Source organism: Perkinsus marinus, assembly GCF_000006405.1.
Source record: "Perkinsus marinus ATCC 50983 genomic scaffold scf_1104296962770, whole genome shotgun sequence".
NCBI classification, from domain to species: domain Eukaryota; phylum Perkinsozoa; order Perkinsida; family Perkinsidae; genus Perkinsus; species Perkinsus marinus.
The window spans coordinates 170,148-197,873 of NW_003205331.1; the positions used below are offsets into that span (position 1 = coordinate 170,148).

At 46.8% G+C, this 27,726-nt stretch overlaps 6 protein-coding genes across 7 annotated transcripts in view; 5 read left to right on the forward strand and 1 right to left on the reverse strand.

Moving 5' to 3' along the window:
* The window catches only part of Pmar_PMAR000556 (thiolproteinase SmTP1, putative), a 6,591-nt gene extending 695 nt beyond the window's left edge, over positions 1–5,896 (forward strand). Inside the window, exons 1-10 of one of the 2 annotated variants that reach the window (XM_002771457.1) lie at positions 3,982–4,098; positions 4,148–4,242; positions 4,293–4,412; positions 4,465–4,578; positions 4,628–4,721; positions 4,763–4,901; positions 5,001–5,142; positions 5,202–5,277; positions 5,403–5,485; positions 5,533–5,896. In XM_002771457.1, coding sequence (XP_002771503.1) covers positions 4,001–4,098; positions 4,148–4,242; positions 4,293–4,412; positions 4,465–4,578; positions 4,628–4,721; positions 4,763–4,901; positions 5,001–5,142; positions 5,202–5,277; positions 5,403–5,485; positions 5,533–5,585 — 1,014 coding nt within the window. In that variant the 5' untranslated portion in view covers positions 3,982–4,000 and the 3' untranslated portion in view covers positions 5,586–5,896. Of the gene's footprint in view, positions 1–3,981; positions 4,099–4,147; positions 4,243–4,292; positions 4,413–4,464; positions 4,579–4,627; positions 4,722–4,762; positions 4,902–5,000; positions 5,143–5,201; positions 5,278–5,402; positions 5,486–5,532 lie in introns of those variants that run through there. The other variant, XM_002771456.1, reaches the window with a different exon arrangement.
* A 2,698-nt stretch (positions 5,897–8,594) lies between these two features.
* On the forward strand, positions 8,595–9,136 carry Pmar_PMAR000557 (U1 small nuclear ribonucleoprotein C, putative; the record flags this gene model as incomplete). Its single annotated transcript, XM_002771458.1, has 4 exons — positions 8,595–8,701; positions 8,764–8,834; positions 8,883–9,008; positions 9,063–9,136. 4 exons carry the CDS (start codon positions 8,595–8,597, stop codon positions 9,134–9,136), a joined length of 378 nt encoding a protein of 125 aa, XP_002771504.1.
* An 81-nt stretch (positions 9,137–9,217) lies between these two features.
* On the forward strand, positions 9,218–12,787 carry Pmar_PMAR000558 (hypothetical protein; the record flags this gene model as incomplete). The annotated part of the gene is made up of 14 exons (XM_002771459.1): positions 9,218–9,376; positions 9,567–9,706; positions 9,755–9,908; positions 9,958–10,087; positions 10,247–10,326; positions 10,377–10,549; positions 10,728–10,981; positions 11,023–11,141; positions 11,195–11,352; positions 11,431–11,521; positions 12,175–12,240; positions 12,318–12,417; positions 12,458–12,594; positions 12,644–12,787. 14 exons carry the CDS (start codon positions 9,218–9,220, stop codon positions 12,785–12,787), a joined length of 1,905 nt encoding a protein of 634 aa, XP_002771505.1.
* Positions 12,788–12,990: 203 nt separating this feature from the next.
* Pmar_PMAR000559 (U6 small nuclear ribonucleoprotein E, putative) lies at positions 12,991–13,553 on the forward strand (the record flags this gene model as incomplete). Its single annotated transcript, XM_002771460.1, has 4 exons — positions 12,991–13,116; positions 13,294–13,355; positions 13,402–13,477; positions 13,524–13,553. 4 exons carry the CDS (start codon positions 12,991–12,993, stop codon positions 13,551–13,553), a joined length of 294 nt encoding a protein of 97 aa, XP_002771506.1.
* A 3,507-nt stretch (positions 13,554–17,060) lies between these two features.
* On the forward strand, positions 17,061–18,487 carry Pmar_PMAR000560 (hypothetical protein). The gene has a single exon (XM_002771461.1). The coding sequence runs from the start codon at positions 17,943–17,945 to the stop codon at positions 18,435–18,437; it is 495 nt and encodes a 164-aa protein (XP_002771507.1). The 5' UTR covers positions 17,061–17,942; the 3' UTR covers positions 18,438–18,487.
* Positions 18,488–18,991: 504 nt separating this feature from the next.
* Pmar_PMAR000561 (hypothetical protein) overlaps positions 18,992–27,726 on the reverse strand; it is a gene marked incomplete at its 3' end in the record, with an annotated part of 14,287 nt that continues 5,552 nt past the window's right edge. Inside the window, exons 19-45 of the mRNA XM_002771462.1 lie at positions 26,405–26,555; positions 25,755–25,934; positions 25,622–25,706; positions 25,089–25,190; positions 24,896–24,932; positions 24,765–24,849; positions 24,362–24,445; positions 23,792–23,909; positions 23,587–23,740; positions 23,174–23,245; positions 22,617–22,687; positions 22,489–22,570; positions 22,217–22,290; positions 22,089–22,167; positions 21,265–21,415; positions 21,143–21,210; positions 20,698–20,804; positions 20,552–20,643; positions 20,392–20,500; positions 20,223–20,343; positions 20,032–20,175; positions 19,898–19,987; positions 19,775–19,858; positions 19,419–19,542; positions 19,270–19,372; positions 19,165–19,229; positions 18,992–19,026 (exon numbers count right to left, since the gene is read on the reverse strand). Of these exons, the coding sequence (XP_002771508.1) occupies positions 18,992–19,026; positions 19,165–19,229; positions 19,270–19,372; positions 19,419–19,542; positions 19,775–19,858; positions 19,898–19,987; positions 20,032–20,175; positions 20,223–20,343; positions 20,392–20,500; positions 20,552–20,643; positions 20,698–20,804; positions 21,143–21,210; positions 21,265–21,415; positions 22,089–22,167; positions 22,217–22,290; positions 22,489–22,570; positions 22,617–22,687; positions 23,174–23,245; positions 23,587–23,740; positions 23,792–23,909; positions 24,362–24,445; positions 24,765–24,849; positions 24,896–24,932; positions 25,089–25,190; positions 25,622–25,706; positions 25,755–25,934; positions 26,405–26,555 (2,667 nt within the window). The remainder of the gene's footprint in view (positions 19,027–19,164; positions 19,230–19,269; positions 19,373–19,418; positions 19,543–19,774; positions 19,859–19,897; positions 19,988–20,031; positions 20,176–20,222; positions 20,344–20,391; positions 20,501–20,551; positions 20,644–20,697; positions 20,805–21,142; positions 21,211–21,264; positions 21,416–22,088; positions 22,168–22,216; positions 22,291–22,488; positions 22,571–22,616; positions 22,688–23,173; positions 23,246–23,586; positions 23,741–23,791; positions 23,910–24,361; positions 24,446–24,764; positions 24,850–24,895; positions 24,933–25,088; positions 25,191–25,621; positions 25,707–25,754; positions 25,935–26,404; positions 26,556–27,726) is intronic.

The following is a 27,726-nucleotide window of genomic DNA, read 5'->3' on the forward strand; positions in this document are numbered from 1 at the left end:
GTTGGCCGCATAAACTGGTGTACAGGTTGGATTCCCGAAATACGGCCCAAATTGGATAAGCTCTATGAAGTACTGATGGTCGTGAGCCAGCGACCGTCTCTTCGGAGCGTCAGAATATCACCAACCAGGCGCCTAGAGCTACATAAGTCCGCCGAGACCTTCATTCACAGTCACAACAAATGTAATCCATACATTGACTACAAGGATGAATATCTATTGGTGACCGATGCCTCTGGATGCGGTCTGGGTAGGGACTTCTTTCCACGATGCGATACTCGGAATCTACGATAGTTTTCGATAAATATGGAGGAAAATCCCGAGATTTGGAGGCAGATTTGGTATGAGCGCAGGAATCGGCTCGATGATCAACTTTCTGCCGAGCTGGAACCAGTGAAGTTCGTCAGCGGTGATAGTAATTTCCTCGAACTACTCGCAGTCTGTTACGGCTGCGAGTACATCCGGGCAATATGTGCTACGTGGGTGACTTATATCAGATGCTTCTCTGACAACACTTGTACGGTGTCAGTACTAAGAAGCTTCAGGTCGCGCTCTATGAGCCTTGCTTCCGTCGTTCGGAAATTCGGCGACTTCCGTTGCCGACTCAATGTTCATCATATTGCCGGGACCTTGAACAGCATAGCTGATGATATCTCTAGGTTAACTCGTGCTTCGTTGGTATCCACCGGTCAAATGCCGAGGTCGTGGCGGCAGGTGCCACGTTAAGTCCTTAAAAAAAGCTGTGGCGTTCACTCCTCTTCAAGTCTGTAAGACATCACCTTCGTCAGAAGTTGTGACTCACGACTAACGTGGGTTCATAGTGCTCGGTTTCTCGTTTGCGGACCCGACTGAGTTCCTGTCAATTTGAGTGGGCCCAACTAAAGGGATGCCAGATTTGTCCGTCATCGTTGGACCGCTACATTCCCCATGTCAGAAAACTCCGCCTTCACGAAGTGGAACGAGATTCAGCCTGCACACGGTTCAGCTGAGGCTACTGCTCAGAATCTGGAGCTACTAGGGCTTTCGATAAGTGAGGACACAAGAAGAGGCTACGAAAGGGCAAGAAGAGAGGTCTATGAAATGGGATTGTCCGCCGGTAAAGTTATCCGATACATCAGATGCCTGTTGGATGTAACTGAGCTGAATTCCACCTCGGTACAGAAGCGAATCAAAGCCCTAAGGACTTTGCAGAAACTGGAAGGCTTTAGCACCATGGAGGCCGCGGATGAAACGCTTATTAAGCAAGCCATGCAGGCTGTTTCACGTATAACTTATACGGTATAAGGCCCCGGCGGGATGCCAAGCTCGCTGCCATAATGCCCGAGAGTGCAGTTGAGTCCCTATTTGACTGTCCTGAGGCACAGTTCAAGGTCCTTGAATCAAGGACAAACCAGAGAAAAGCCTTTTACGATCAGCTCTCCTCAGCGGGATATCACCGAGCTTAAGGTCCGGCGAGTTGCTGCGCGTAAGAAGCCAGGATATCACCGAGACACTACCTGGGGTCCCTGGGACTCATATTAGAATACACCTCGGTGTCACCAAAGTCAACAAGATTGAGTACGTGGAGACCTCGTGTAATGCTTCGAAGGATGTGTGCGAACAAAGGGGGAAATGGTGCTGCTGCCACACTATGATTAGCCTCTGAGACGCGACGGCCAGGCCACTCAGAACCTTCCACAAAATCTATAAGAAGTCTACGGCGGAAGTTGAAAGCTTGGCCCAGTTTCTACCGGACTCTATTGGCGAGGTGGACCTTATGCAGTCTCTGAAATTTTCTGGTCATTCCTGCCGTAGAAGTGGGACAGTATATCACTTGCGTGCCGATGCACCAAGGGCAATTATCAAAGGAATATCGCGGTGGCGCCAAGACGCGATGATCGATACATATGGGGACGAGGAGGTCAAAAAGCTCGCCAGGTACGGAGCAGCTATAGTGAGAGAATACGTACACCGCCCTCTGGACTAGGTGGATAGGAGGTGAACTTCATATAAGTCCGTGAGTCACGAACTCATAAGTAATTGTGATCGAGGCCCGCTGCCCGCATAGTCTGAGGATGGTCGGATAAGGTGTTTCTGGGATCACTAGGATTTGTGTTTAAGAGTGATTAGTAACAAGGCCACACCTGTGTTTCATGGGTTGGGGACCCGAGAACGGCGGAAGGGATCAGATCACTGACATAAAACCCAGGCGTGAACTTGCTAACACCCTTAATTAACCCGTTGGGCATGCAAGTATGGAGCTTCGAACATGCACGCGGGAGAGGTTTGGCGACATGAGGCGGGGGCATTCACCCGGGATCTGCACGGTGGCTGATTGGTATAGCCGTGTTTTATCCCGGGCACTGAATGCGTCACGGACGTGGACTGCTTCCCACATGGGTTTGTGAGATCCACCCTCGTCCGTGACATATTGCCAAAACTCCCATCACAGAACCTCCATCAACTGCGAACGGCATGACGTGAGTGAAGGTCTCCCAAGAGAGCAAGTTCACGGATAGCCGAAAGACAGATGACGGAATTTCAAGAGAAAAGCAAGACGTCAAGTCGTTGCTAAAGCAGTGATCCAGTCTGATCACCTTCGGACCACACACCCAAGAACAGAGAAAGTTCCCCCAGAGTGCTTGAGAATTCCTGTTGGAAACCCTCAAGCACTCTTAGTTAGGCATCAGACGAGCTATCTTGGGTGTGACGGTGTTTATTTTTTTTTCTATCTGAGATGGGGGGCATTCACCCGGGATCTGCACGGTGGCTGATTGGTATAGCCGTGTTTTATCCCGGGCACTGAATGCGTCACGGACGTGGACTGCTTCCCACATGGGTTTGTGAGATCCACCCTCGTCCGTGACATATTGCCAAAACTCCCATCACAGAACCTCCATCAACTGCGAACGGCATGACGTGAATTACTCGTCACCGTTTCGCTGCAGAAGTGGCTTGTGAATTGAGAAAGAAGTAAGTTGGGTCACTCCGGAAGTTCCGGGCTGGAACTTCAATACGGGAGCCATATTGCAGGTTCTATTCGATTCAGAGCTTCCGAATCAGAAGATATCCACAGTCAGACGAGGACGTCCGCCAAGACAAAAGCCGTCCCCGGCCGGCACACTAGTGCTGTATCGGTTGCTCCGGGTGACTTGACGAAGGAACACGAGAAGCCAACTCGCCCTCACCTCGGTTCCACGTGGTCCCGAGTCGGAACTTCCGAGCCCTTGGATGATGAAGTGTGTGATCGAGTGAAACTGCGAAAGTTGTGTATGCCATACAGTGTATGGCATGTAAGTGGCACACGGTAAGTCGACACACGCTGAGCGTGGCACGCTCAACTGCCAACATAGAGAACTCAACTAGTTCCAATCACGGAAGCAGTAGCTCATAAGAGATCTTCCGACCATCGCATCCTATCGGCGTGCGTGAAATAAGTTTGTGCGCTGTGTGATGCGTAATGCCTCTTACACTGACTTCTCACACAACGGAGATGAATTTCAATTGTGGGCACGAGGAGCCTCTGCGAATCTATAGGTACCACTAGGTATTGAGCGTGCTCGATTAATTGTCTAGTGCGACAGAGCGAATGTATATACAGTCGTCCCTGCGTGCTGCCCTAGTGGGGCGTGTGTGCTGGATGGGCGTTCGCACAAGGAGCATTCCAAAAAATGGAGGTTAGTTATCGTTAAAGAGAAGAGTCATTTATGGTCTTAAGCTAGTTTTCTTTCAGCAATCAGCTTCAGATAAAATTTCAATCTGTTTTCGTTCGATTTCTTACCACCTGAGAAGCTGCGGGGTTGTTAAAGTTCCTCGGCCGAGGGCACGAGTCTGTGCGCTACAGTGAGTCACACGTAAGTGACGTGCGGACCGAGAATGTGTTCCTGTTCATTTTCGCTAATTCGTTGGACCCCGGAATACCAAGTCATCGATCCTATCATACTCTAGCCTTGTTCAAACTTCGTTGAGACTCACCGGTGAAGACTCGCGTTACCTACCAGTTGTATCGAGTGATCGAGTTGAAATGACTACCATCTCAGTCGTATTCCTCCTCGCCTTTCCTGTGTACAAGGCCGTGGATCTGGAAACCTCGAGCTTGGCTTTCATTGGATTCCAAAAAAAGTGAGAAACGGTGTGAGTTGTATTTCGTTTATAATGCCTTCTTTTGCAGGCATGGTAAAAGTTATGACAATAAGGATGAAGAGATGAAGAGAGCTGCTATCTTCCATGACAACTTGAACTATATCGAGGAAGTCAACGCCCAGAGTGAGTGATACCGGTCAGTTGTAAAAAGATGTGCGTACTGAGCTAATCAGACCTTTCATACAAGTTGGGAGTCAACGAATACACGGACCTGACTCTCGAGGAGTTCGCCGCCCTCAAGCTCAGTTCTACCGATATGAGCGAAGGCATGGGAGATGGATTTGTTGCTGGAGGTGAGATCTGAAACTCTCTGTGTCCGTTGGAAGCCTGTCGTTTCCGTGTCAGCTGGACCAACAACTACGACTCTTCCAACGTCGGTTGATTGGAGAAAGAAGGGTGTGCTCAATCCGGTTAAGGACCAAGGATACTGTGGCAGCTGCTGGGCGTTTTCCGCGATTGGTACCTCTCCATGGGACCCGCTAGAGCCCTCGAGACTTGGTGCATTTAGGTGCTCTCGAGCCGCGCTATGCCATCGCTACCGGTAAACTTCTGTCTTTATCCGAACAGCAGCTAGTCGATTGCGCCGGTGCCTATGGAAACGAGTAAGTGGGTGAGTCACGATGCGTTTCATTCCTCATCTCAGGGGTTGCAATGGAGGCTTGATGGACAAGGCCTTTGAGTATATCAAAGCGACTGGTGTCGACAAGGAGTCGACTTACCCCTACGTCGGTTCGGACGAAACATGCCAAGCTACGGTTGAGAACAAAACTGACGGACTCCCAGTAGGGATACGTGACATGGCTCCTTTCGTCTGCAACTGCGCCCGCACCATGTTTCTCGGTTATCCTTACTGTGCGTCATAATCTCTTTGCTGTTCATAGGTCGGCGAAGTAACTGGGAACCAAATGTTGCATCAAACAGAGAAGGCGTTGATGGAGGGTGTAGCGGCTGCCCCTGTTTCTATCGCCATGTATGCTAATCTTCAATCCTTCCAACACTACAAGTCCGGAGTGTATTCGGACCGTAAGATATTTCATAGATGCGGATGCCGATGAATTACAACCTTCTTGTTATTTTTTTAGCCAATTGTAATGCTAAAGGTGGCTCTATCGATCATGGCGTTGTCGCCGTTGGCTATGGGACCGAGAACGGACAAGAGTAAGAACAAGCGTCTTCATTTCTAATCCTTCCTGATCCGAAACGGCTTAGTGCTGATCCGAATTGGCTCATTTCTGGAACACTAACAGTGTTAATAGCCTGCCGATTATCTGCCGTCTGATCAGTTACTTCATCATCAGAAACTCCTGGGGAAGATCTTGGGGCCAAGATGGTTACGTCTATCTAAAGCGAGGCGTTGGAAGTTTCGGTGAGCCTTGAAAACTGTCACGGCGTGAACGAAGTTGTCACCTTCAGGCCAATGCAATATATACAAGTATATGTGTGTCCCGACCCTTAAATCTCGATGAATGTTTCATCTCCTAGATATCTATGATTATGCTAGATATCGGTTATAAGTTGGTTTCGGAGAGGTTTCAGACCACAATTACGATGCCTGCATAGTCCAGATTTCGTGGCTGGGGCTCCGATCACTCTCTCGACTCGTAGAAGTCCATTTTCTAGCTTATATTTTGATGCTCTCATGGAAGCTTTACTTCAGCAGGTAGAACTTTGTTTTTTTGCAACACCAGGTGTAGAAGGCTGAGTGAGAGGGTTTCGTATTTCATTTCATTTCATTTCATTTGATCAATCAATCGCATACCGTTCTCGATTGCCGCGAGTATGAGGTGTTGAGTTTCTCTAAAGTGAGCAAGATTCCCTTCGCCATTTCGCGCAGCTGTCGCATTGATTAAGAGAGATCTTAATCTCGTACACAATGGATGCCATTTTGAATGCTCCTTGCCCAAGCGATGGGTTGGCGATGTATAATACTCTCATGTCCCTCAAGTACCCTTTTAGGGCACAACATGAGTATCAAAGCGACAGCCGCACACAAGAATAAGTATAGCAGTGATGATCATGATAGGACAGGCATTGACAAACACGACAGGAAGTTGACACTCCTCAGGAGTGACTCCTGGGAACCGCGCTGTCGAGTACTTCGACAGATTCGAACAGTGGCTTATATTGTAAATGCCAGAAGACTATCTGCTGGATACATCTTACTTGTATCATGAAGATTTTATGTACACTATACATACAGTGTACTAGTGTATGTATACTAGTGTATACTATACATAACAGTGTTGTGACAACAACAGTATCAGCGAGCCCCTGAGACGCGAACGTCAGCTGCGCTCTTGTAGTCCCAACGCCCAAGCTGGGCTAAAGGAAGGCCGACAGCCAACCGTAGCCTACAGTTCCAAACCTACAGTCTGTAGGCGTAATGAGCTCGTATTTCGCGTAATACTCTCGCGTTTCACATATCACGTGTTTTACGCGTTATTCACTGCTCACATGTGTTTTTCGCGGAGTGAAATGTGATAAACGTTTTTCGCTAGTGTTTTCCACATTACTGGTGAAACTCCATTATATTTTGACAATTCAACGATATTTAATGGATCACTCGCCAATTCCTGAGAATTAATGGTTCAATTTGGACCAATAATTCTCCGTAGCTGGCAGCTACTAGCTGTATCTCTGCTGAAATTCGTACTCTCTTGAATTGCTTACCACTGGCCTCACAAGCTTGGGATCGCTCAGTAAATGCGCGGCTCGGCGGCGGATAGGTGGAGCGCAATTGGGGGGTTTCAACGCCTGTAGTAGATAATCAAGTCAACGTGAGAACTTGCTGCGTACGAACTGGATCTGAGTAAACCGGAGCCACTAGTCGAGCGCGAAGGCTGTGCGGTTCAGCGCAGAGTACGGAGCCCTGCTAACGTGTGATCATGCTAGACCGTTAGTATGATATCATTTCGTTACGGTTCTACTGTGTTACGGCTGTTATATTGCTTTGTGCGAATCATGGTCTGTGCATGCGTGTGATCTATTATTCCTGCGTGAACGCAGGCGCGTCACACGTAAGGTTTTAAGGTTGGTTCTGAAGTTGATTCTCTGAATCTTCCCTTGGAACCTGGACTTAGGCACAGGGTCTAAGGTATACGGTTTCATTATTGTATACCCGCTAGTGGCTACGCTTCCATCAATAGCTGAGGGATAGTATACGGCATTTGTCAAGTGACAGATATTGAGTTCAATAAGTAAATTATGGTATTGACTAGAAGTGGTAAGAACTCTAATACTATGGTGGATCACACTGACCATCCTACACCTGTCTGTAGGATTGCTAAGGTCAGGGGTTATACCTCTCGTAAGGTTCGTGAGAGGCGGTATGAGAAGTCACTCGAGTCTGGTTTGGGTTTGGGTCTTGGACACTCTGCTCACCATGCTTTGGAACGCATGGACAACAGTCCAGACCCTCGCGGAAGCGCACAAGGCACGCTTCTATAGCTTGAGCATTAGTAGTCTCTGGTCTTAATAGTAGTGGCTCAAGAGCTACTGGTAGTCAAACTAGTCACAATCACAGATTCCAATGCAGACACTAGTAGCTAGGAGTCCTAGCCTAGGACCTAGGACTGATCCTGAGATTAGTCTCGTTTTGCCCACCCTCTGCCACCCAGTAGTCTCTGATTGTCAGCATCTTGACTTGCAATCCTCAACTGTGTAATGATGGCGGTCCGACGGCCACAGATGAAGTCGGTACTGCCGACTCGGCAGGGCGGGATGAGTTGAGTCATTGAGTTTGCGTACGAACGTAGCTTAGTCTGCATAAGAAGCTTTACGTCTTTCATCACTTCGGCACTTGTTGAGTGCTTAGTCTACTACAACTTTCCTCTAAGAAGGAACACCTGTGTTTGCAAATAAAATCACTAGCAGCCCGCGTCGCTTAGCTCCGGGGAAGCTCTAGGCTAGAGCCTCTAGCTCCTACGGAGGGGGTTATAGTGCATTTCCTGCATGGTTTTAGCACTTGGTTTGTTATTAAAGTAAAGCGTGGACTCCACAGTGTGGAGTAATAGTTGAAGGTTTCGTTTGGGTAGAAGTGTACCCCCATACGATCGCCAAATGGTTGCAAATTTGCACGAACTGCGTGAGTACACAAATTGCCTAACTGCAAGAAGTGCAAGAGAACGTGATGAAGTTACGCACGATGTAGGATTGGGAATGCGTTGGGAAGAGTAGAATTGTAGTGTTGGGAGGCGTTTAGAGTTAATAAATGTGAAGCAACGCATAAGAGGGACACATGCTGAAAGTATAAGAGCATGTAATGAGAATTTGTGAAAGAAATTTGAAAATGTGAGATTTTTACGCACGATTATAGCCGAGTAGCATAAAAGTATTAAAGTTGAGCAAGATTGCACAAGTTAGGCCAGCCAAATACACATTCATGACTCTCTTCGCTCCGCTAAAGACTACCACGCGCCACGAAATTAAATCGTCCAACATAACCTTCCTTAGTAGCTGGTTTTTGCTGGTTTTCAATGCCTAAGTACTTCTGCGAGTACTGTGATATCTTCCTAGCTCACAGTAGCTTCTTCGGAAGGAAGCAGCATTCCACTGGTCGGAAGCATATCCAGAATAAAATTGAGTAAGTGGACTATTCTGGACCTATTCCGTATCTTCCTCGCTCAACCTAAAGATTCTTCTCAGTTACTATACCGAGCAGATGAAGGAGAAGGGCGTAGGTGTGCCCAACTATGATGATCAACCTGAGGCCAAGGGTAGTCCCTCTACTTTTCCCTATAGGTTTTCACTTTTATATTTTTCAGCCCTCGGCCCAGTGAACTACCCCTCCGCCGTCCCTACCATTCAGGGTTCACACCCGTACGCACCGCCCTTCGCTGGAAAGGGCTTCGGAAAGGGCAAGGGCATGCCTTTCTTCGGGAAGGGTTTCGGTAATTATACACCCGAGTTTTTATGCAACTTCTACACTGTCAATTTATTTCCAGGATTCCCCATGATGGGCAAGGGCCTCCCAATGCCTCCTCCTCCCGGACCCTTCGGTAATCGTCCCCTCGGTTGATCCACAGTTTCATATCAACCCTGATTTTTCTTGCGTTGTAGTATTTACTTCAAATCTACTATCAGTTCCTTATGACCATCTATGGTGGCATCAACACCATGCGACTACTCAGAAAGAGGCTCAGCTGCTCTCGATAGGCTCGTCCGGAAGGTCGGGGAGTTGGAGGAGACAGCCGAGCGGTGGCGGAAACAACGAGAGGCTGAGGAGGACATAGCGAAAGAGTTGGCCACGCTCAACACTGTAATAGAGGAGGCTTTGAAGGGCAGTGGGAAATTCGATGAGCTTTCTTGTGAGGGGGGGGGAAATATTTTCCGCAATTTTCTGATGTGAAAGTGGGGTAGAGAGTGGTATCGAGTCAATTATGTATCTCCGCAGGGCTTTTATGTGGTTTATTCCATCATCGTAAATCTTCGCTGTGCGTGACGCTCAGATGCCTTCGAGTGGATTCCACATGGGGAGGTTGTGGGGCGTTGGCCCTCGTTCTACCGGTTGCTTTGATGATCTCGATGAATCTGATTCGGATGATTATAAAAGCTCCTCTGCCGATTCTGGAGAAGATGAGGCTTTCTAGTAGGGGTGGAGTGTAGTAGCATATGGGATTGAAAAAATTACTTTTAGTTTTGGACTGGATAGTAGTGGTAGTGATGTAGAGGAGGAGTACGACCGGTCTCTCGGCCTTCCTTGGTACCAAAGCAGGCCTCGGTCGAAGCGCACGTATTTTGATCTCTTTGGATTAGACGACGACGAGGAGGAAGAGGGGCTGGGGAGGAAGGTGGTGAATTTCGTGGCGCGTGAAGTTTTCCGGAGTTTTCCTGGTGCAGGCATCTGTAGATGGTGTCACTTCTACTGTTCCGGCAGTTGCGGCTCCCCAGGTGTGCAGCACGGTGGTGGGGGATGAAGATGATTTGGTGGATTTATGGTATTCGACCGACTACTCACTTGAGGCGGAAGGTAGGTTAGGAGAGGTCCATATCAACTCAGGACACTCCGTTGGGATCGCTGAATTCTGTTTCACATGAAATGTCGTAATACTCTGTGGAAAATGCGATATGCAGTAGTCGTGAAATATGTTTTTCACTAGTGTTTTTGATATCACTAGGGTGTTTTTAGGTGGGCCTTGGTACCGGGACTCGACCGTTCTTAGTAAGCTCAGAGGCAATATTGAAAATTGGAGTGTATGGGATAAGAAAGTAGGTGAACGCCTCTGTGTTAGCTACTTAGTAGTGTTGGTTGTCTTCAGGTTCAACTACAACGGCTGAGGGCGATAGACGAGGCCGGTAGGGTAAGGCATAGTATGGCGGCTAGGAGGAGGGAGGAAGAGGAGGAGGAGAGTGTGGCTGAGGAGAAGCGCTTGAGGGTAATTGAAGAGAAAAAGAGGGTGGAGGCGGAGAAAAGGAAGGTGGATGATGAGAAGTAGTAATGGTGTGGTATGGTGACGATGATGCATGGTCAAATACGCGTGTTGGTGACTATATGGAAATTCTGAGGAAATTGTTGTTGGTTTCTGTACACCTCTACTCGAACTCCTATAATCAGTGAGGAAACTCCTAAGCTCAGCTGGGGGAAGCAAACATATATTCCTCCTCCTCAGGACTGTCGTAGAGCCCTCGCCACAATCGCCTAAGAAATTGGCTGCACCCGCACCAGTGTTGCCGAACACTCCGGATTTCGCGCGCCACGAAATCACCGAAAAACCAGTGGCTGTACCTATACACCCTGTAGCTGAGGAGAAGGCGGCAGAGACTTTACAAACTGCTGGGCTGAGGGCTCTGGAGAATTTCGTTGAGTCGTGGAGTAGAAAAACGGAGCTGGCGAAGAAGTATCGGGCGCCGTGGAAAGAAATATGTACGTTGATAAGAACTTGCAAGCGTTCGAGAGGATTGTAGGTATTTCTGCGCAGCAAGTGTCTTCCTCACGTAAAAGTGTCATTTCCACGGCTGATAAGGTCGCCCGAGCGCTCCTCCGAAATAGAGATACGGAGGAGACTGTGAGATTCTTGGCTTGTGTAAGGGGTGGGGAATTTCGTGGCGCGCGGTAATTTTGCGTCCATCGATTTAGGCATCTGCGGAAAAGTTGATTTCTTGTTCGGTGAATAACAGTTTGGATTTCGTCTGGACTACAGCATATCATGTTCGCTTGGTGGCGGAGAAATTGAAGGATGACGATGTTGTGAAGGAGTGGTATCTGCATGCTCTTGTCGGATGTCTCAATTTCAAGTGAGTAGAGTCGAACTTGTAAAAAATAAAAAAAGCTGCGATTCTGGATCGCATGAAAAGATATGACTTGTTGTTCAGATGCCCTTGGGTGTCGTGGATCGATACGGAGAAGGCTCGGAAGGCAGGAGTTAAACACGTGGATAGCAGCGATTGGTATAAGGAGCAGGAGGTAGGGTGGGGAGGAGCGCATGGTCAAAATATGGAAAATTCTGATGGAAATGTGATGGTGAAACTCTTGTTGGTTTCTTTGCATTTCTACCATAAATTCTACAATTAGTGAGGCAATTACTGAATTCAGCTGAGGAAAGCAGACGTATAGGAGGAGCGGGGGGAGCGGGGGGGGAGTAGACTGTTCCGAGTGAATAGGGCGAATACATCTAAGTTCGTGACGTAGGGAAGAAGGATAAACTAAACCGGTGTATCTCAAACGGTGACGACACAAGGAATCGATCCTACACTCTTTATATGTGTAGATGAAATGAATCTGAAGATCTATTTCGAACTAGATATTATGGCCGAATTCACTCTGTAGATCTTAGTGTCGAACGCATGGCAAAAGCCGGTATAAAAGTCATCAAGAATAGATCTTAGCAATCTTCTGATCATCATCGCGGCACAAGGCGAACAATGTAGATCTCATTATTATATAATTTGGGAGGTATATGCATCGAATGTATTAGCATGATAAACCCTATAGATCATAGCCATATTCATGATCATTATTGAGGGCTTCTCGATGGCCACTATGGGCTGCAACTATTCGATCTGTGCTGTCCCTGTGCGAAGTCGTTTTACTGATCATGTTGATGAGTTTCTGCACAGAAATACGATGCTGTTTTCGACATGGGAACTTATCTAGTTGGTATGAACTTGATAAGAATAGTGAAGGTTAGCATGTGCCCAATTTTTGCACTCAAAACGCGTTGTTTAGAGTTTCCCCTTTCGCTCATTGCCGTTCTTATCAGACGTTTGTCAACCTCTGGCTGGCCCTATGTTTGGTCTTACAGGATATCACATGTGTGTGGCAGTGGATTGCAGCTCTCGTCAATGACGCTCAGGGACGAGGTAAGACACTTGGGGGAAGCGCCATGACGTTCCTCTGTAGACCCCGCTTTACCAATGTTGGTTAACTGCTACCTACGAGTGTGTCGGTATGATCTCAAACGCTGGCTTGGACAAACCAATCAGAGTTCGAAATTGGATCGGCTCTTTTCTGGCCCTATAAGGGATCGAATAAGGGAGGTAAGTCCTAGGGGGGCTCTTGTGTGAAGTGGCAGAGGAGTGGTATCAGATTCGATCGCTGTACCGGGCATCTGCTGTGGTTGAGCACTACGGCCTTCTCTGCGAGACTGCACTAGACGACTCAAATATCCGACCACCGGATGGGATGGAAATAACAGCGGCTGAGGAGTCGGAGCTCAACTCAAACGTGTGACACAGTCTCTGCAACGGCTGGCAGGGGTTGTGTTCATGTTGGCATCGGAGCTCTCGGAGGTCGGCTTGCTTGCTGGGATGCAATCACTCAATTGGATTCCTCTACCTAGGAGATGCGACTCAATTGGAATTTAGGCGACTCGTTTTCGTCTCGTTACGGATTTCATCAGATCAGCCCTGTTTTGTAGTGTTTCCCCCCGCGTAATGTCTTCTACCGTGTCAGCGCCCCCCACAGCCACTGCTACAGGGCCGTCCTTCCTCCCACTTGCCTTGGTCGACAAGTGTGTGGGCAGCCGCATCTGGGTTATCATGCGGGGTGATCGTGAACTGGTAAGCTCTGTGTCACAATGTGGAAACCTTGGGGGATCCTTGGAGATTTTTATACACGTCTACTCCAAGTGGCATGCAGTTTGTTAGTGCAATGAAGAAAACCCACGATATATCCAACATCCACTGCTGATAATACAATCAATTACGGAAGGATTAATGGTCCTAGTCTCGTCTCAGGTTGGAACACTTCGAGGATTTGACGACTACGTGAATATGGTGCTCGATGACGTTACGGAATAGTAAGTCTCAATGAACATCTCTCCTCCGCTATGCTCACAACTTCAGCACAATCCTTCCTGATGGTGGAAAGCGTGTCGACAAGATTGAGTCTATCCTCCTTAACGGCAGCTCAGTCGCTATGGTAGGTCGTTCCCATTTCTCGTCTCTATCTGACTCATTCCCTTCAGCTCGTTCCTGGGGGCAGTCCTGAAGCGTAGATGCACTTGAGTTGTTTCATAACGATCTCTGAGACCTTGCGTTGGTGTGATGAGCCTTCTGACACTCGGCTACGCCTGCGTACGTTGTAGATAAGATGAATATTTAATAAAACAACCATATAGAATGGTTATTCCCATAGTGTAACTCCAATTCATCTTGCAGCGAAAACTCGTGACGATGCGAATATCTAACTCGTGAAATGTGAACTTCTCCCAATCCAACACAAGGCTACTGGAATAGCTTTGGAACGATTATACAAGAGTAACTCTTGAAGAGTTGATTCACCGGAGTTCCACCAGTATCAACCATGCTTGAAATTCCCTTTCGTTTTTTTTCCAAGAAATGGTGTAGCAGCTACCCTGTAGCTAGACAACAGCAACAAAAATAGACCATTCATGTCACTAATTTTCTTGATGACATAGTTACATAGTGAGATGTTAGACGACACTTGTCAACGAGTACGCATCGAATATCAGATTGTATGTGAGACAGGATGGTAGGAGCTGGCGTAGTCTCCATTACTGTGTTCTGTTCTTTTGTAGCGTCAAGCTAGTGTACTCGGTTCGTAACTAATTTAAGTATTGTGGTTGTTGGTATTGTTTTTGTGGTTATTCCGGACACCATAAGAGTTACAGAAGCTCTATTGTGGTATATACTTTGCTAAGTTCATCACCTAGAACCTTTGTAGATATTGACGGTCAACAGTCTTGAGTTATAACAATACCGTGATAGTACTCTGGCATTCGGCACGGAGCTGAAAGCCCGGAGAGTCCAGAATCAAGAATCCAGATCATTTGGCGATATGTGCACACACCTGAAACTCAAATTCATTCATGGTTATGAGATGCCTTGTCTGTGAGTCCCCAGCTTTGACCCTGATTAACCACTCTCAACTCGTGCTCTTATAGGTCGAATGTTGGGAAACTCAACGGATATCAGACAAACACGTAAAATACAAGGAGCAGGAAAAGCAGCACGTCGAATGGAAGAAAGACAGTTACGACGCGCGGGTGTCACCCGCCGAGTGGTTACCGTGTTCCTAACATTAGATATGTTCTTAATGCTAATGATTGTGTTCTAGGTCTTCGTGTTGTACATGAACACGAGCTAGAGCGATTTTCTCTGTGAAAGAATCGTACCAAGTTGGTTTTACCAATCTGACAATCTTAAGAGCTGTTGAAAGTACGTGCCACTCATGTCAGGAAAAATGCCAGGTAAATCAGGAAAAATTATTGTTGGGACACGTTGTTAGTAACAGCCTGTTGCATCAGGTTTGAGACTTGAGGCTAACGCCTATGATTGGCCTCTGGTAGTGTATTCGAACGCGGTTGTGTCATGCTCGAAGGCGTTTCGCGGATGAACACCCGCTGCATGTGGCCATTCTGGAAGTTACAGCATAGGACCGTTTCAAAGAAGGAAATGATGTTGTGTTCCCCAGTCGTGCGGGCTCTGAAGCAGCTCGGGGAGTCCCATCGATAACCACGTCACCGACACGATACCAAAATCGGGACATCCTATCCTGGGTTACCCAAGCTGGGTACATCCGCAGAATCGACGATTGCTATTGTTCATGTCAAATTGTTTCATGTTACATTGCAGGATTTACGTTATTCGTAATACATGTTACATGGTTGGACAATTACGTGCCAGCCACTCAGGCTGACACGCTGACGGTGTCAGCAACACCCCTCATAGCACATTTGAGAGTAACAACTGGCTCACTTCCCTCATTCTCCTCGCCACAACAACCCCTCATAACACATGGGCTTTGACATTTATCGCTGCATGTCACCCACATAATAATGTCCACGAGAGTCAAAATTCTGCCCGCACTCGCAACGCGAGACCACTGCTGAACGAAGAAAAATACTCGTAGCTTCTGACCGCACAGTGTGCGGCGCACACCACTGTCCGATGATCTGTCAACAAGATAGCTATTCGACAAGAAGTTCCGATCTCCTGTTGCTAATTGCGAGTAGACTCCCCTCCCGCTGCGAAGTAATCTGAAAATGATTAGATATCCAATAGATTGATTTATCGCCTTCGCGTCGGAGAAAATTCGCAAAGTTCAGGGTTTCGACGGAGAATCGCACGGCTAAGTTCGTCTGGATTTGCCATCGACTAGTCTTCTTCCACACTGTTCCAAAAGGCCCTTGATTACCCCGCGTTGTAAGTCCACCGCCGTTGCAATGCAACGGTTGCATGTCAGTGCTTGACTGAGCTGGACCGGACTCCGGCGGCTCCAGTGCAGAGCAGGCATACCTCCTTGGACTCGACGGCTGTGCCACAGCTTGGCCCATTCCTGGTCCGAAATATCTTGGTCATGCCATCCATCCTCTGGAATAGGATACGGTCGGAGGTCTTGGAGACGGTTTAGCCCCCATCCGTTCAGGACACGAAGACCTCCGGGAAGTTCTCGGTTGAAGAATAAGTACTCCTTAAGCAACAGAATATAGCGATATAACGCTGCTTCAGCTGGGGTTGTCCCAGACAGTCTCTCCCCATGAGACCCCAGATCCTCCACCACTGAAGAATTGAAGGCCTTCAAGCTTCTGCCAAAGAATGGTGATGTGGGTAAATCGTGACAGCCATCTCCGCGCAACGCACATCTCAGCCCGAGTCTTCTCATTATGGGGAGATATAGCTCCGCATGCCGCCTACAGCACATTCCCACATAACACGAATTTTGCGGCGGAGCGTTATGTATTTTACGATCCGTGTGAAGAATAATGTACCGGGCTGGTACCAAACCAGCCTGGAGCCAATTGAGAATAACGAAAGCTCTGGGGATTGATCTGCATCGTTCCCCGGTGACTCCGGCCGCCAGACCCGATATCAATAGGACCCTCCCTGCTTCGTCGCTTCGGAGATCGGGTATGGCGCCGGCCACAGATGGATGATCAACTACCCATATCTCGTTGTCGTATTCGATATCGCACGACATCCCCGCACGTACCGAGCTATCCCAGAAGGCCTTCCAAGCGTCCATACTCTCACTATGCCAGTATCTCTGGTTCAGAAGATAGGAGTAATTCTGCCCACCCGCCATATGGGACCGACCTCCACATATCGCTTCATCGCGAGTCTCCCGGTAGCTCACCCACGGCATAAGGGTCTTAAGTTCGCAGTATCCTGGTACGAGGCACTTCCAAGGATCATGTTCCAGATTCAAATCACTCCTCGAATCGAGGACCTCGATATACCAGATACCAATGCGGTAGCAACTTCGTCTGCTGGAAATCCCAAGGCCTTCATCCATTCTGTTGCTGACCCCTCCGATTCAACGGTGGAGCCAGGACGCTCAACTCTGTAACTGCATTGAATCATCTACCATCGACTGCATTGACCATCGCGTCGTTTCAGCTTGGAGCTGCGTTATTACAGTCGCTTTCGAAATTGATACATTCTGTTGTTCCGTGACCTCATCGAAAGCATGCCTCATCCATAACCGAGAAAATACCTGACCGGAAGACAAAAGCGTGTACACTATGGATGTACGGCTGTTGGTCGTGATACATAAACTGACTGTGCTGAGAATTTGATAGAGATACAGAGTGGCTGACGGAAAGAAAGATAGAATTTCTTTCTTTCTTTTCATCACTTACGGAATTTGAAAGTTTGCGGAGGAAAGAATGTGCTAAATTTTTCCAAAACGGCCTGCGGCCGTTCGCCCAGATGCGTTTCGCCGGTATGCCGCGTCAATACCGGATACTACCACAACTCGACATGTTCATATATATATTGTACATCACTCGATAGAAGGCAGGTCCATTATCACACTCTGATATCACATGCTGATACTACATCCGTGATTACGAGCTGACTGATACTATCAGCCTGTACTCGACGACAAATCGCTCGCGGCATCAGACGGTTCTGACTCTTCGTTGCCCGAGGCTTCACTGTTCAAACCTTCTATGGTACTCCGTTTGATGAAGGCGTCACGGAGGAATCCTCCGGGAGGATCCTGTTAGCCTTGAGGTTCTCCCTGGCGAGCAACGCAGTGCTTTGCTCAGCAAATGTTGCTGCTATGATAGCCGTGCTATCACGTGATCGTCGCTATCCCAATGTGACATTGGCAATGTCCTACCTTGATACGAACTTTGCGGAGGACTTTACGAACTTTGTACGAGAAACTTTCTCAGAGAAAGGTCACCACCTCACACGCTTCGAGGCGAGCCTGAACTTTGGATGCAACGTTCTCTTTCGCTTGAGATGCGATAGCCTGTGACTGAGAGGTCGACGGTCTTCCGACACCAGAGCGAGCACACGATATACAATCATGGAAGTACGGCCTGGCTAGAACAGCAGTGGCATCCCAAATATAGCGTACTCGGCAAACCGACCCAAGAAGTAGTTTGTGATGGCAGATATTGCCAGAAGCACAAATGGGCTCCGACGGAGAACCGGATCTGGGGCTGGATCAGGGCTTGCTAACATGTGCCGTTTCCGAGAAGCACGATGGAAAGGCGATGTATCGTCGAGCAGAATCATCCGTGGTGGAAACTGTTGAGCGTCACCGGCCTTTTGGCTGCGGCTGCTCGCGCCTTCTTACCCCCAGTATAGCCGATTATTCGCAGAGCTCATGCGATAATCGCGGTGGAAAGATTCAAACACAGAGATGTTTCTGTCTTATAGTATCTCCAAGCTCAAGCAATGTGTGCCTTGCCATTCTTAAGCTTCTTCATCGCTGGATCACGAGGCCTCTTCCATTCCACATGTCCTTGGTAGATGTCGGCACGCGATTCCCGCATATGCTTCTCAAATCGGGTGGAATTATCTTGACGAAGTTTGAAGTAGCACGGCTGCCCACCGCTATCACAATCGTAGTAGGCATCTGGAGTCTTGATCACATATTGCCACGAACTGAAACCACTTGCTGACTTTCTTCCCACATTATATAAGAGTCTCATCAAAGCTTGCGGATAGACCTGCACTCACTACATGCATTTAGGCGAAAAAGGAAACACAACGCCTAGGATTGCTATAGAGACGTATTATGTATTATACAAAAGGTATACATTGTATACATATGTATACTGTACAAGTTTAAACTTTACAAATGTGGGCTGAATTTCTGCCGCTAAAGATGTGTTATCGGAGATTGAGCTGTCAACCTGACAGTGCCAAGCACAAGTAGAAGATTTCTCACCCGGAACATATCTTCAGAACATTTCCGGATGTACCTTCAGATGGAAAACTGCATAGATAGTTATCATAGCCGGCGGCTATTAGCCGCTCCAATTTCCTTCCTAACCTCATTACGCAACTGCTTGAGCAAAAGCATTAGAAACCAGTCAGGGAGCCGTCCAATATCGGTAGGCTACAATCATTAACAGTAGTATCCATAAACAACGAAGACATAATGTACCAGGGCCGACCCATGCAATGAACGAGTCAGTTACTGCATTCGACACAATTAGCCACAAGGAAACCATTAACCAGAATAGTACACGGGCGCTACAAAGGGACCTGACACACTAAATGAAATACTGTCTGTCATTAAGTCGACCCACCTCGTCCACTCTATGTATGGTTCAGTTCGCCCATCACTAGTAGCAACAGGGTCTAGTCCCAACATTCGTCCAATGCTCCGAGCCAGATTCTTACAAGGCCCCAAGAGGCATTCAAATTCGATCCTAGCGACCGGTCGACTCCACCGAGAGCCTCGGTACCTGAGCATGGACTTGAAACAAGGTTGATGGTCCCACTCACTTCAATGGACGATTGTAGCTGACGTCAGTTACCCGACTCTGTGGCAAGGGGTTGGTGATCTCTGCTGCTTCCACTCTACCAGCAGGTGGGGAATCCTCAAACGCTGACCAAAAATCCTCATCAACTTCTACAAAAAATGACAACCTTACAAATTCGCTTCGGCGGTGTAACCGAGGAGATTGCAGGCAGACTCGGCAGTGGCTGGTCGGCCCTGCTGTCTTCAGCAAAGAGGGCGTGCTCGACCATGCCTTTCAGACGAGTCAACTTCGACTCCTGAAGACAGCAGCAATGATGCCTGCCAATCTCACAGGGCAACCTAATTCAGATCCATTAGAAATAAGTTTTTACAGAGAAAATGATACAGCAAGCTTGATGGACTTGAGTCTGCTGCGTTCTTCGGGAAAACATTCAGAAACAGCGAGGTCCAAAAAACGAAAACATGATATATAACCAAATTATTCTGTTTCAGCAACAGCGGCGGAACATAATGTGCTGATGAAGTTACCTCCGCTCCGCCTTTTTTTGCCGTAGCCGACGCCGCACTTTGACGACCAGTAACAAGAATCGTCCGTCCCCAGAAAGAAGAGACCTGCACAAACATGCACATCTAATATAGACTGTCACCTACCTTCATTGCAAGTGATATTCGCTTAATATCGTGTTTGAAGTCAGGCACGAACGATCCACTTCTAAGCAATGCACGGTAGGCCGGATAAACCTACAGGAGGCACTCAAATGTCAACAATCCCATCACACACGTACTTCGTCCACAAATGACTTAGCAAGAGTAGTAGGGCTAGCAAAGACAGCGTTGCCTCCTCCCTGCTGGGGTAGGGAATTTATCGCTACTTCCGACATGAGCCGATCATTAACAATGCATTCAAAAAGGACGACCAACATGTGAACCTAGGATAATGATTTCCCTGCGTACAGCCATCGTACAAGCCACTCACGAAGCTGTAAATCTCAGTCGAGTTGAAGAATTTTCTATCATCTTCGCCTTCGACCAACATATCCTCACAAGTGCCGCTCACTGCGGGGTGTTTGAACGCTATCTCCATCAATGGGTAGTATCTGCCCGATACACCCTCACAGACAGAAACAGTAGTACCAGCTGCTTACAATGGTAACGGTTGCAACGAATAAGGATTTCGCAGCAAACATTGCATAGCCATGACATAATACGGCCACACGTCCACGTCGACAGTCGATGAGGTACCGATCCAAGCACCTTAGTGATGGAAAGATTTTTTTCATGCCCGAACTAGGTCCATGAGCTCACCGGCTCCCCACGGCTGCAAGAGCATCACCCACACCTTCAACAGATACACCGCTGTCTCGCTACTCACAGCAGATCTGTCGTGATATAGCTTCCTGAAAAACGACAACAAATTACATATTTTGAACGGAGCGAAGCACGACTCTCACTGATGGAGTAGCTCTACAACGGAAGGTAGCAGGAGCTGACACTCTGGAGGAAAGCACGGGGGTAAAGCCAATCGATGACCATCACGATCACCAGGAAGCAACGACCACTGAAAGAACATCACCATACCGTTCACATGCTTTATAGATGTACTTTAATAAACGGTTTATTATAAACCTTATAGATCGTCAATGTAACGAGAATGACTGCACTACGCTTGTCTATGCTCCCAGATATCAACTAGGCCACAGCACACTTCTTATCGAGTTATGTTCCAGCGAATATTCACCCAGACTAACACATGTAGTTGCACGTGTGAACTTTTTCATTCCAAGATCACAGCATAGGGAAAAGAACATCTCACCAAATGGATACTCTCAACAACGATGACGCACACCGCAGATAGGCTACCATCCCCGAAAGTTAAACCCTCTAGGGTAGTGCTACCTCCTCCTCATCGCCGGCATGAGTGTTCGATCTACGAGCCTCTGCAGCATCTACTGCCGTTATACAAGCTGACAAAATGACGGACCGGAATAACCGTATATCCTAATACCGTGCTCACCTACCTTTAAGACTATCCAGCGCTAGCACGCGTACACACACAGTTCGAAGGGAACGCAACAGGGGGACATCCAGCTTAACTTGAGCAACCCCAACAGGACTGCTCGACTGGGGGGCAATCCAAAATGCTATCACCAGATGAACCAATAGAAGGCCCTAAAGAAAGGGAGCAGTGTTGGGGGAATATATGATCGCTCTCCTCAGCTAACCTCAGGAGTTCCGTCACTAATTATGAGAGTCTACGTACGAGTTAGGGAGAAAATGAAGAGAAACCAATTAGATCTTTCCTCAGATATTTCATATTGTCACCAACACATGTATTTGACCATCTGCGTATACTCCCATACTAGAGGAAGGGACATGTCGATTCAGAAAAACACAAAAATAGAATACACGTTTGCGTTCCTCGGCTGAGCGTCAAATTTCCACACTTATTACGAGAACTTCAATGCAACTTTTGCTAGAAATGCACTCAGAATTCTAGAATTTTTCCTGTATTTCCTCGTCGTCAACAACACTATGCTGGCTTCAGCATAAGGCACATGCAAAGATATATCTGTGCTCATACTTGCCTTTGTGTACCAATGCATTGGAGTTTCACCCGTTTCACGCGAAGTGAAATGTGAAATGTGTTTTTCACATCACGGGTGAAACTCCATCATATCTCTAGCGCTAGTCGAATGACGTATTAATCATTGATGTGTTGCACATAGTCATACTCTTGTTTCCATACCCTTATCAAGTTGACATTTAACTGTGTTCACTCAATTGACCTTGCATAACACACGTAGGTGGCCACATGTACATTTTCCCACACTGCGAACCCTACCATATGCTGTCTGTGCTCTTTCTCTCCCGAACTCGTAGACACCTTTTCCGATGAGATCGAGGGATCTTGCTCGAAATATCTACACATGAACATAGGCAGAATTCGGACCTATTTCATATCTAACTCACCGGGCAAGATATGAATCCAACAGCTTATCATAGGAGTCCGAGAAGGTCTCTCCAGTATCAGACGGACAGCGCCTCTGAAAATAGCGTGCCAACTTGATATGCAGATGTGAGAAAAATGTGTTTTTCTATCCAGGGATTAATGATAGTGAACAACTTGTAGCCATCTGGTCATCACATGACAGGTCCATATCTTCCAGATCGATTCATATTAAAATCGAAAAATAACGCACATTTTCCTCATTTGATATCGAATTGATAGTAATAGTGCTCACCTTCGAAGAGCCCAGACCCAGCTCATGTGAGGACCAGAAATCCTTACGATTGCTGTGTGAGTGATGACTGCTGCTACCCCGTCTACTGAGGTATTATAATTGAAGGTGTGACGGAAGCATAAACTCACCCGCTTGCCACATCTATCGCTGATATCGGCCCAGACACCATAAGGTAGATGAAGTTGACCAGGAAGTACTCCTAAGGCGGCCAATACGAAGTGTTCAGGAATTCGCTCTCTAATTTATTTCTACCATATCCATCTAAGTTCAAATTCATTTCCAAAAAAAGTCACGAATGTAGTATATGAGCTGCCGTTGCGGACATGCGTCGGTGAGAATTCGCTTGACATTGCGCATGATGTAACCGAAAAAGACAACTTGTATAACTATGTTTTGTCACATATACGTGTAGTAGTACAGTCATGTCAGTAGTGATTACTAATTAACACTATGTATTAGTAATATGAAATTCATATTATTCGGAATACGCCAGTACTCAGTAGGATGTTCATATTATGAATATTCTACAACTGTTAATGACACATAGGATCGCTAGAATAGTGGTAACGACACGTTCAAGACGTGGCTATCGAAAATTCCTAAAGTGATAATGTTATTCAACCACGGGAGATATCAGGTCACGCGGGCACATCAGAACAAAGTTGAATGCTAGCGTATACCTTACCTCAGCAGTGAGCTGGACAGAACGGGACTCAGATACATAGCGTTCCGGAAGGGAGAGGAAGCTACACAGTGCCTGAGATAGTAGGAAAAAATGTGGTCGGGAAAGTTGCATATACTCCAACACACGTAATTCCACTATGAACAGTTCGGTACAGTCAGTGTGGAAAAATATGCAATTGGATCAACCACATTTGTCGATGACAACATGGGAGTTCTGAATTTCCTCTTGATTTCTGAATACTTCTACCCGAATTCGTATATAAACTCATTTAATTAGTGAGAAAACGCCCGAGCTGAGCTACACATATCAATCAGTTTCCCATGTTAATGTCATCACATCAGAAACTCATTTCCCCATTGTTAATCAAACCCTGGAAAATTCCATTTCTCAAAACTGGGTAAGTCCCCGCTCACATCTCTTGCCCTGCCACTTCTCCTGCTGCTGCTGCCCCCAGCACTGTACAGAGCTGCTGCCCTCTGCCCGTGCGCTGCATCGAACTGTTCACCGGTCTGTATGAGGAGCTCCCTTTGAGTAGCAGTAGGAAGCACCGATATGGGCAATAGATATCTTTGATATAAAGATACAAACAAGGCCCAACCGTCACCATCCATCTGTCACCTCATATTCCCACCATATGGCGTTCGTTCATAAGTCAGCCCTCTACTATATGATGTTATCAATTCTACTAGAGGCCCTTTAGGGTCGAACACTCTGAGAATTGTCGCGTCAACCGTACCTGACTTAACCGTTTATCTGGCATTTCCTCAATATGCGTATCATAGTCGTTGTTCTTGACGGGTTGTAGCACAGTGGCGTTTCACCACCCTAGTGATATGGAAAGCATACTTTACGACTCCTGCATGTCACCGCGAATATCGCGTTTTTCACCGAGTTTTACGCCACTTCACGTAAAACGGGTTGTGAAACTGAGTTTCTGTTCGTTTGGCAGCAACTCCACGTTGTAGAGGAACAGCACCTCTTCTGGTTTCGAAAAGGCAGAGGGAAAATCGATACTTCCGAAGCGAATTTATCTTGGAAGGCTTTTTTATTTTTATTTTATTTTGGAATTTTGGATACCTCCGGAAGGCTCTATTTCGGATTTTTTCCCCACAGGCTTGTGAGTTGAGGCGGAGCGAAGCTCAATTTCGTCACAAGGTTCAAAAAACGCATTCCCCAATGGTAACTTACTAGATTCAGCTCGCAGCCATCTAGAAAGGCAGACCATGATCTGCGGCAGATAACTAAGCAACTCCGAATTGAGCTTGGTTACTCCTAAAAACTCATCAGTGACTACAACGAGGCAATACCAAATACAGCTGGTGACACGGATAGCCGTTTTCGTGATGTAGTGTCCAGAAGCTCAAACGATTTTGCGTAGATTCAGGATATGTAGTAATTTCTGTGTTATCACCGAGTATGATTCCCTGAGAATCGATTGTGTGCTTTCTGCTAGGAGACCGTTTCCTAGCTAGAATTTCATCCGTGCAAATATTCAAACAATGTAATAGGAGAGTCTATATACAAATTTTCGAATCCAGTTGAGTCCTAGGTGGCAAACTATGCCCGTGACACGAGACGTGCTGTATCTTACCAGCTCTCCCAAGATCTGTTTGTTGTCTACAATATGCTTCAAATTTCCTAGCGCTTTCAGCGGGTGTATCAAAGCCCGTGACAATCTGCGACATGATAATAACAATCCTCATAGTTTTCCCCCTACCCTACCTCTTCAAGGGACTTAGCGTCTGTGGTTTCTCGACGGCTACTATGCAGAAAGCCTCCATGTAGCAGTCTCGATGTTTCCGTACCCAACCCTGTAAACCGTTGATGAGGATCACTATTAGGACTCTCGAACATGCCTGCCTACATATTGTGGGAATACTCAACTCAACAGGAAAATGCGGGTCGAAAAAGTTACAGATTTTTGGTATCGGCGGCCCATGGTACATTGCCAGTGACCATAGCTACAGCTCTCAGCATGCGGTACTCCTCCATTCGTGAGTCGAAGGCTTCTATATACCTTTCAAAGGGAGTATAAGACCGTCGGGGAGAAAATATGCACATGGTCAACTACGTGTGTTGGTGACAACATGAAATTTTGAGGAAAATTTGGGAAATTCTCGTTAAGCTTCTAGCCAGAATCTCCATATTCTAGTAAGGGAACTCCTCAGGAGTTCAGCTGAGGAAGGCAACCATATACTAGGCTTCGGAGTATTTCTCACGGTCGCGGGTTCGATCCCCGGTGCGGGCTTTTTCCAGCATTTTCCGGTTGTTCACCGTTACAGCGCACAACGGCATAGGCTGGCGCCGAGAGAAATTTCTTAGTTTTTGCGATATTGGTATATCCCTTGAGAGCTCAACTGGTGTAGTCGTTGAGAAATAATAGAACCAACAAACGCACAGAAAATGCACCAGAAAGTGACAATCTCAACACTCCATAATCGACCTTACGGTGCTCGATCTGCATCCGACATGCTCATCCACTGCTGACCAGCAAAGACCCCAAACGTAGCCGCATCTATCACCCTATTGGGGTCTAAAAGACATCATACAATACTAGTATGGGTATCAAAAGGTATCCTACTCATTCTTCTAGCATTGTGAAGTTGCTCCCTAGCAAATGCAAGGTAAGCACTGCATGGTCGTTGTGGGGTCGGCAAGATAGTCATCTCAGCCAGGGGGTCCTTATGTGGTGTGGAAGCCGCTGTTGATGGTGATGGTTGTGTGAGTATCAAGGAAGACCCTTGCTGGTGAGAGGGAGAATCTAAAGAGGTATTCAAGACTAGTGCCGGCTCACTGGGCCAATGAGGAAAACCAAGAGTGTTGATAGCATGTTTGACCTCCTCAGCTGAGCTCAGCAGAGTTTCCTCGCTGATTATATAATACGAATTGGGAGTACAAATGTACAGAAACCAATGCGATGATTTCCTGTAGTGTCACCAACATACGTAGTTGACCATGTGCATATTTTTCCACACCAACCACAATTCGTCCACCAATGTGTGAATCTCAACCGCTGCCTACTCTCACATCACTATAACAGCAACTTAATGAACATGTAAGATTAACGGTCGAGTGCCGCCTCAACCCATACACAGTATTGGTAATTTTCAAAAACTAATTTCTATGGAATCCATAACGACTACTACAAAGATACGAATGAGGCCCATTGGAAAGCCATACCACACCTCGCCAAATTCAGTGACACTTCCCGTGCAAAAGCAAGAGCCTTACTCAAGTGACTATCAGCTTTCAATCGCTTAGCCGGTCGCGCTTCCCCACCACATAAAGTAGCAATACTCAGTCTTTCACCACCAACAAGGACATCCCCGGGAGCCAAAGCTGGTGGAGGAGCCCGAGGTAGACCCGCAAGCTGCGCTATGAACTGAATAGTGTTGGAAGAGGAATACATGTTATTCGCTTTCCTCAGCTGAGCTCACAAGTTTACATAAAAAAACCGAAATTACATATCGTGTATTATCCCACACGATGACCAAAAACCTTCATAGGAATATATGTTTACTTTCCTCAGCTGAGCTCACAAGTTCACATACGGAATCGAGTAGAATTATATAGAAACCAACGAGGATTCCATATTGTATATTTCCCCACACAATCACTGCGATGACCAAAAACCTTCATAGGAATATATGTTTACTTTTCTCTGAAGTTTCCTCGCTAATTATAGAAGTTTACAGACGAATTCAACTAGAGGTGTATAAAAACAACTAAGAAATTCCAAAAATTCCCTCCCAAAATTCTCAGTAGTTGACCATGTGCATATTCTTTTCACCTCTAGCCGTAACTGCGGTCGAGCATGTAATATAGCAACCACCATTTCAAAAAGGTGATGGTCAGGCACCGACGCGAACATCTCCCTGATGCCGTTTTTGGAGGCGTCTTGGTCCATCACTTAAATACCGTCTCAAAGACAACTACCAAACGCGAGGCGAGCGGTAGGAGAGAATTTCAAAAAACAGTATCATCCAGAAACCTATAATGTTTCCCGGGATGAACTCATTTTGAATTTTCCACGGATGGCTAGTAACACATTCTTCAATCAGTTTGCCATGTAAATGTCATCATCACATTAGGAACGTTTTCCTCCACTGTTATCAAACCCTGAGGGACTTTTGGGATGGGTTTCTGATGAGAGCGTGAAAAACATACACAAAATTAGTATTTAGCGGAGCGATGTTTACTATCACTTTTTCCACTGTTTAATCACATCCGGGGGGGGGGGAATATGCGCATGGTCAACCACATATGTTGGTGACAAAATGAGAATTCTGTGAGGAAATTTTCAGAACTTCTCATTGAGTCCTATACATTTTTACACTCATTCCGTATGTTAACGTCTATATTTAGTGAGCAAACTGTCGAGTTCAGCTGAGGAAAGCGATTACATATTTTTCAGCCCACCCAGGACTAGATAACACATGTAAAACTCGATCTTAGGAACGCTCTCAGAACTCAGGAGAGTTCTATCCAACACCCCACGGGCTTCGACAACCGAATAATTGTTTCCTTTTTGAAACAATCATTATAGTCAACTA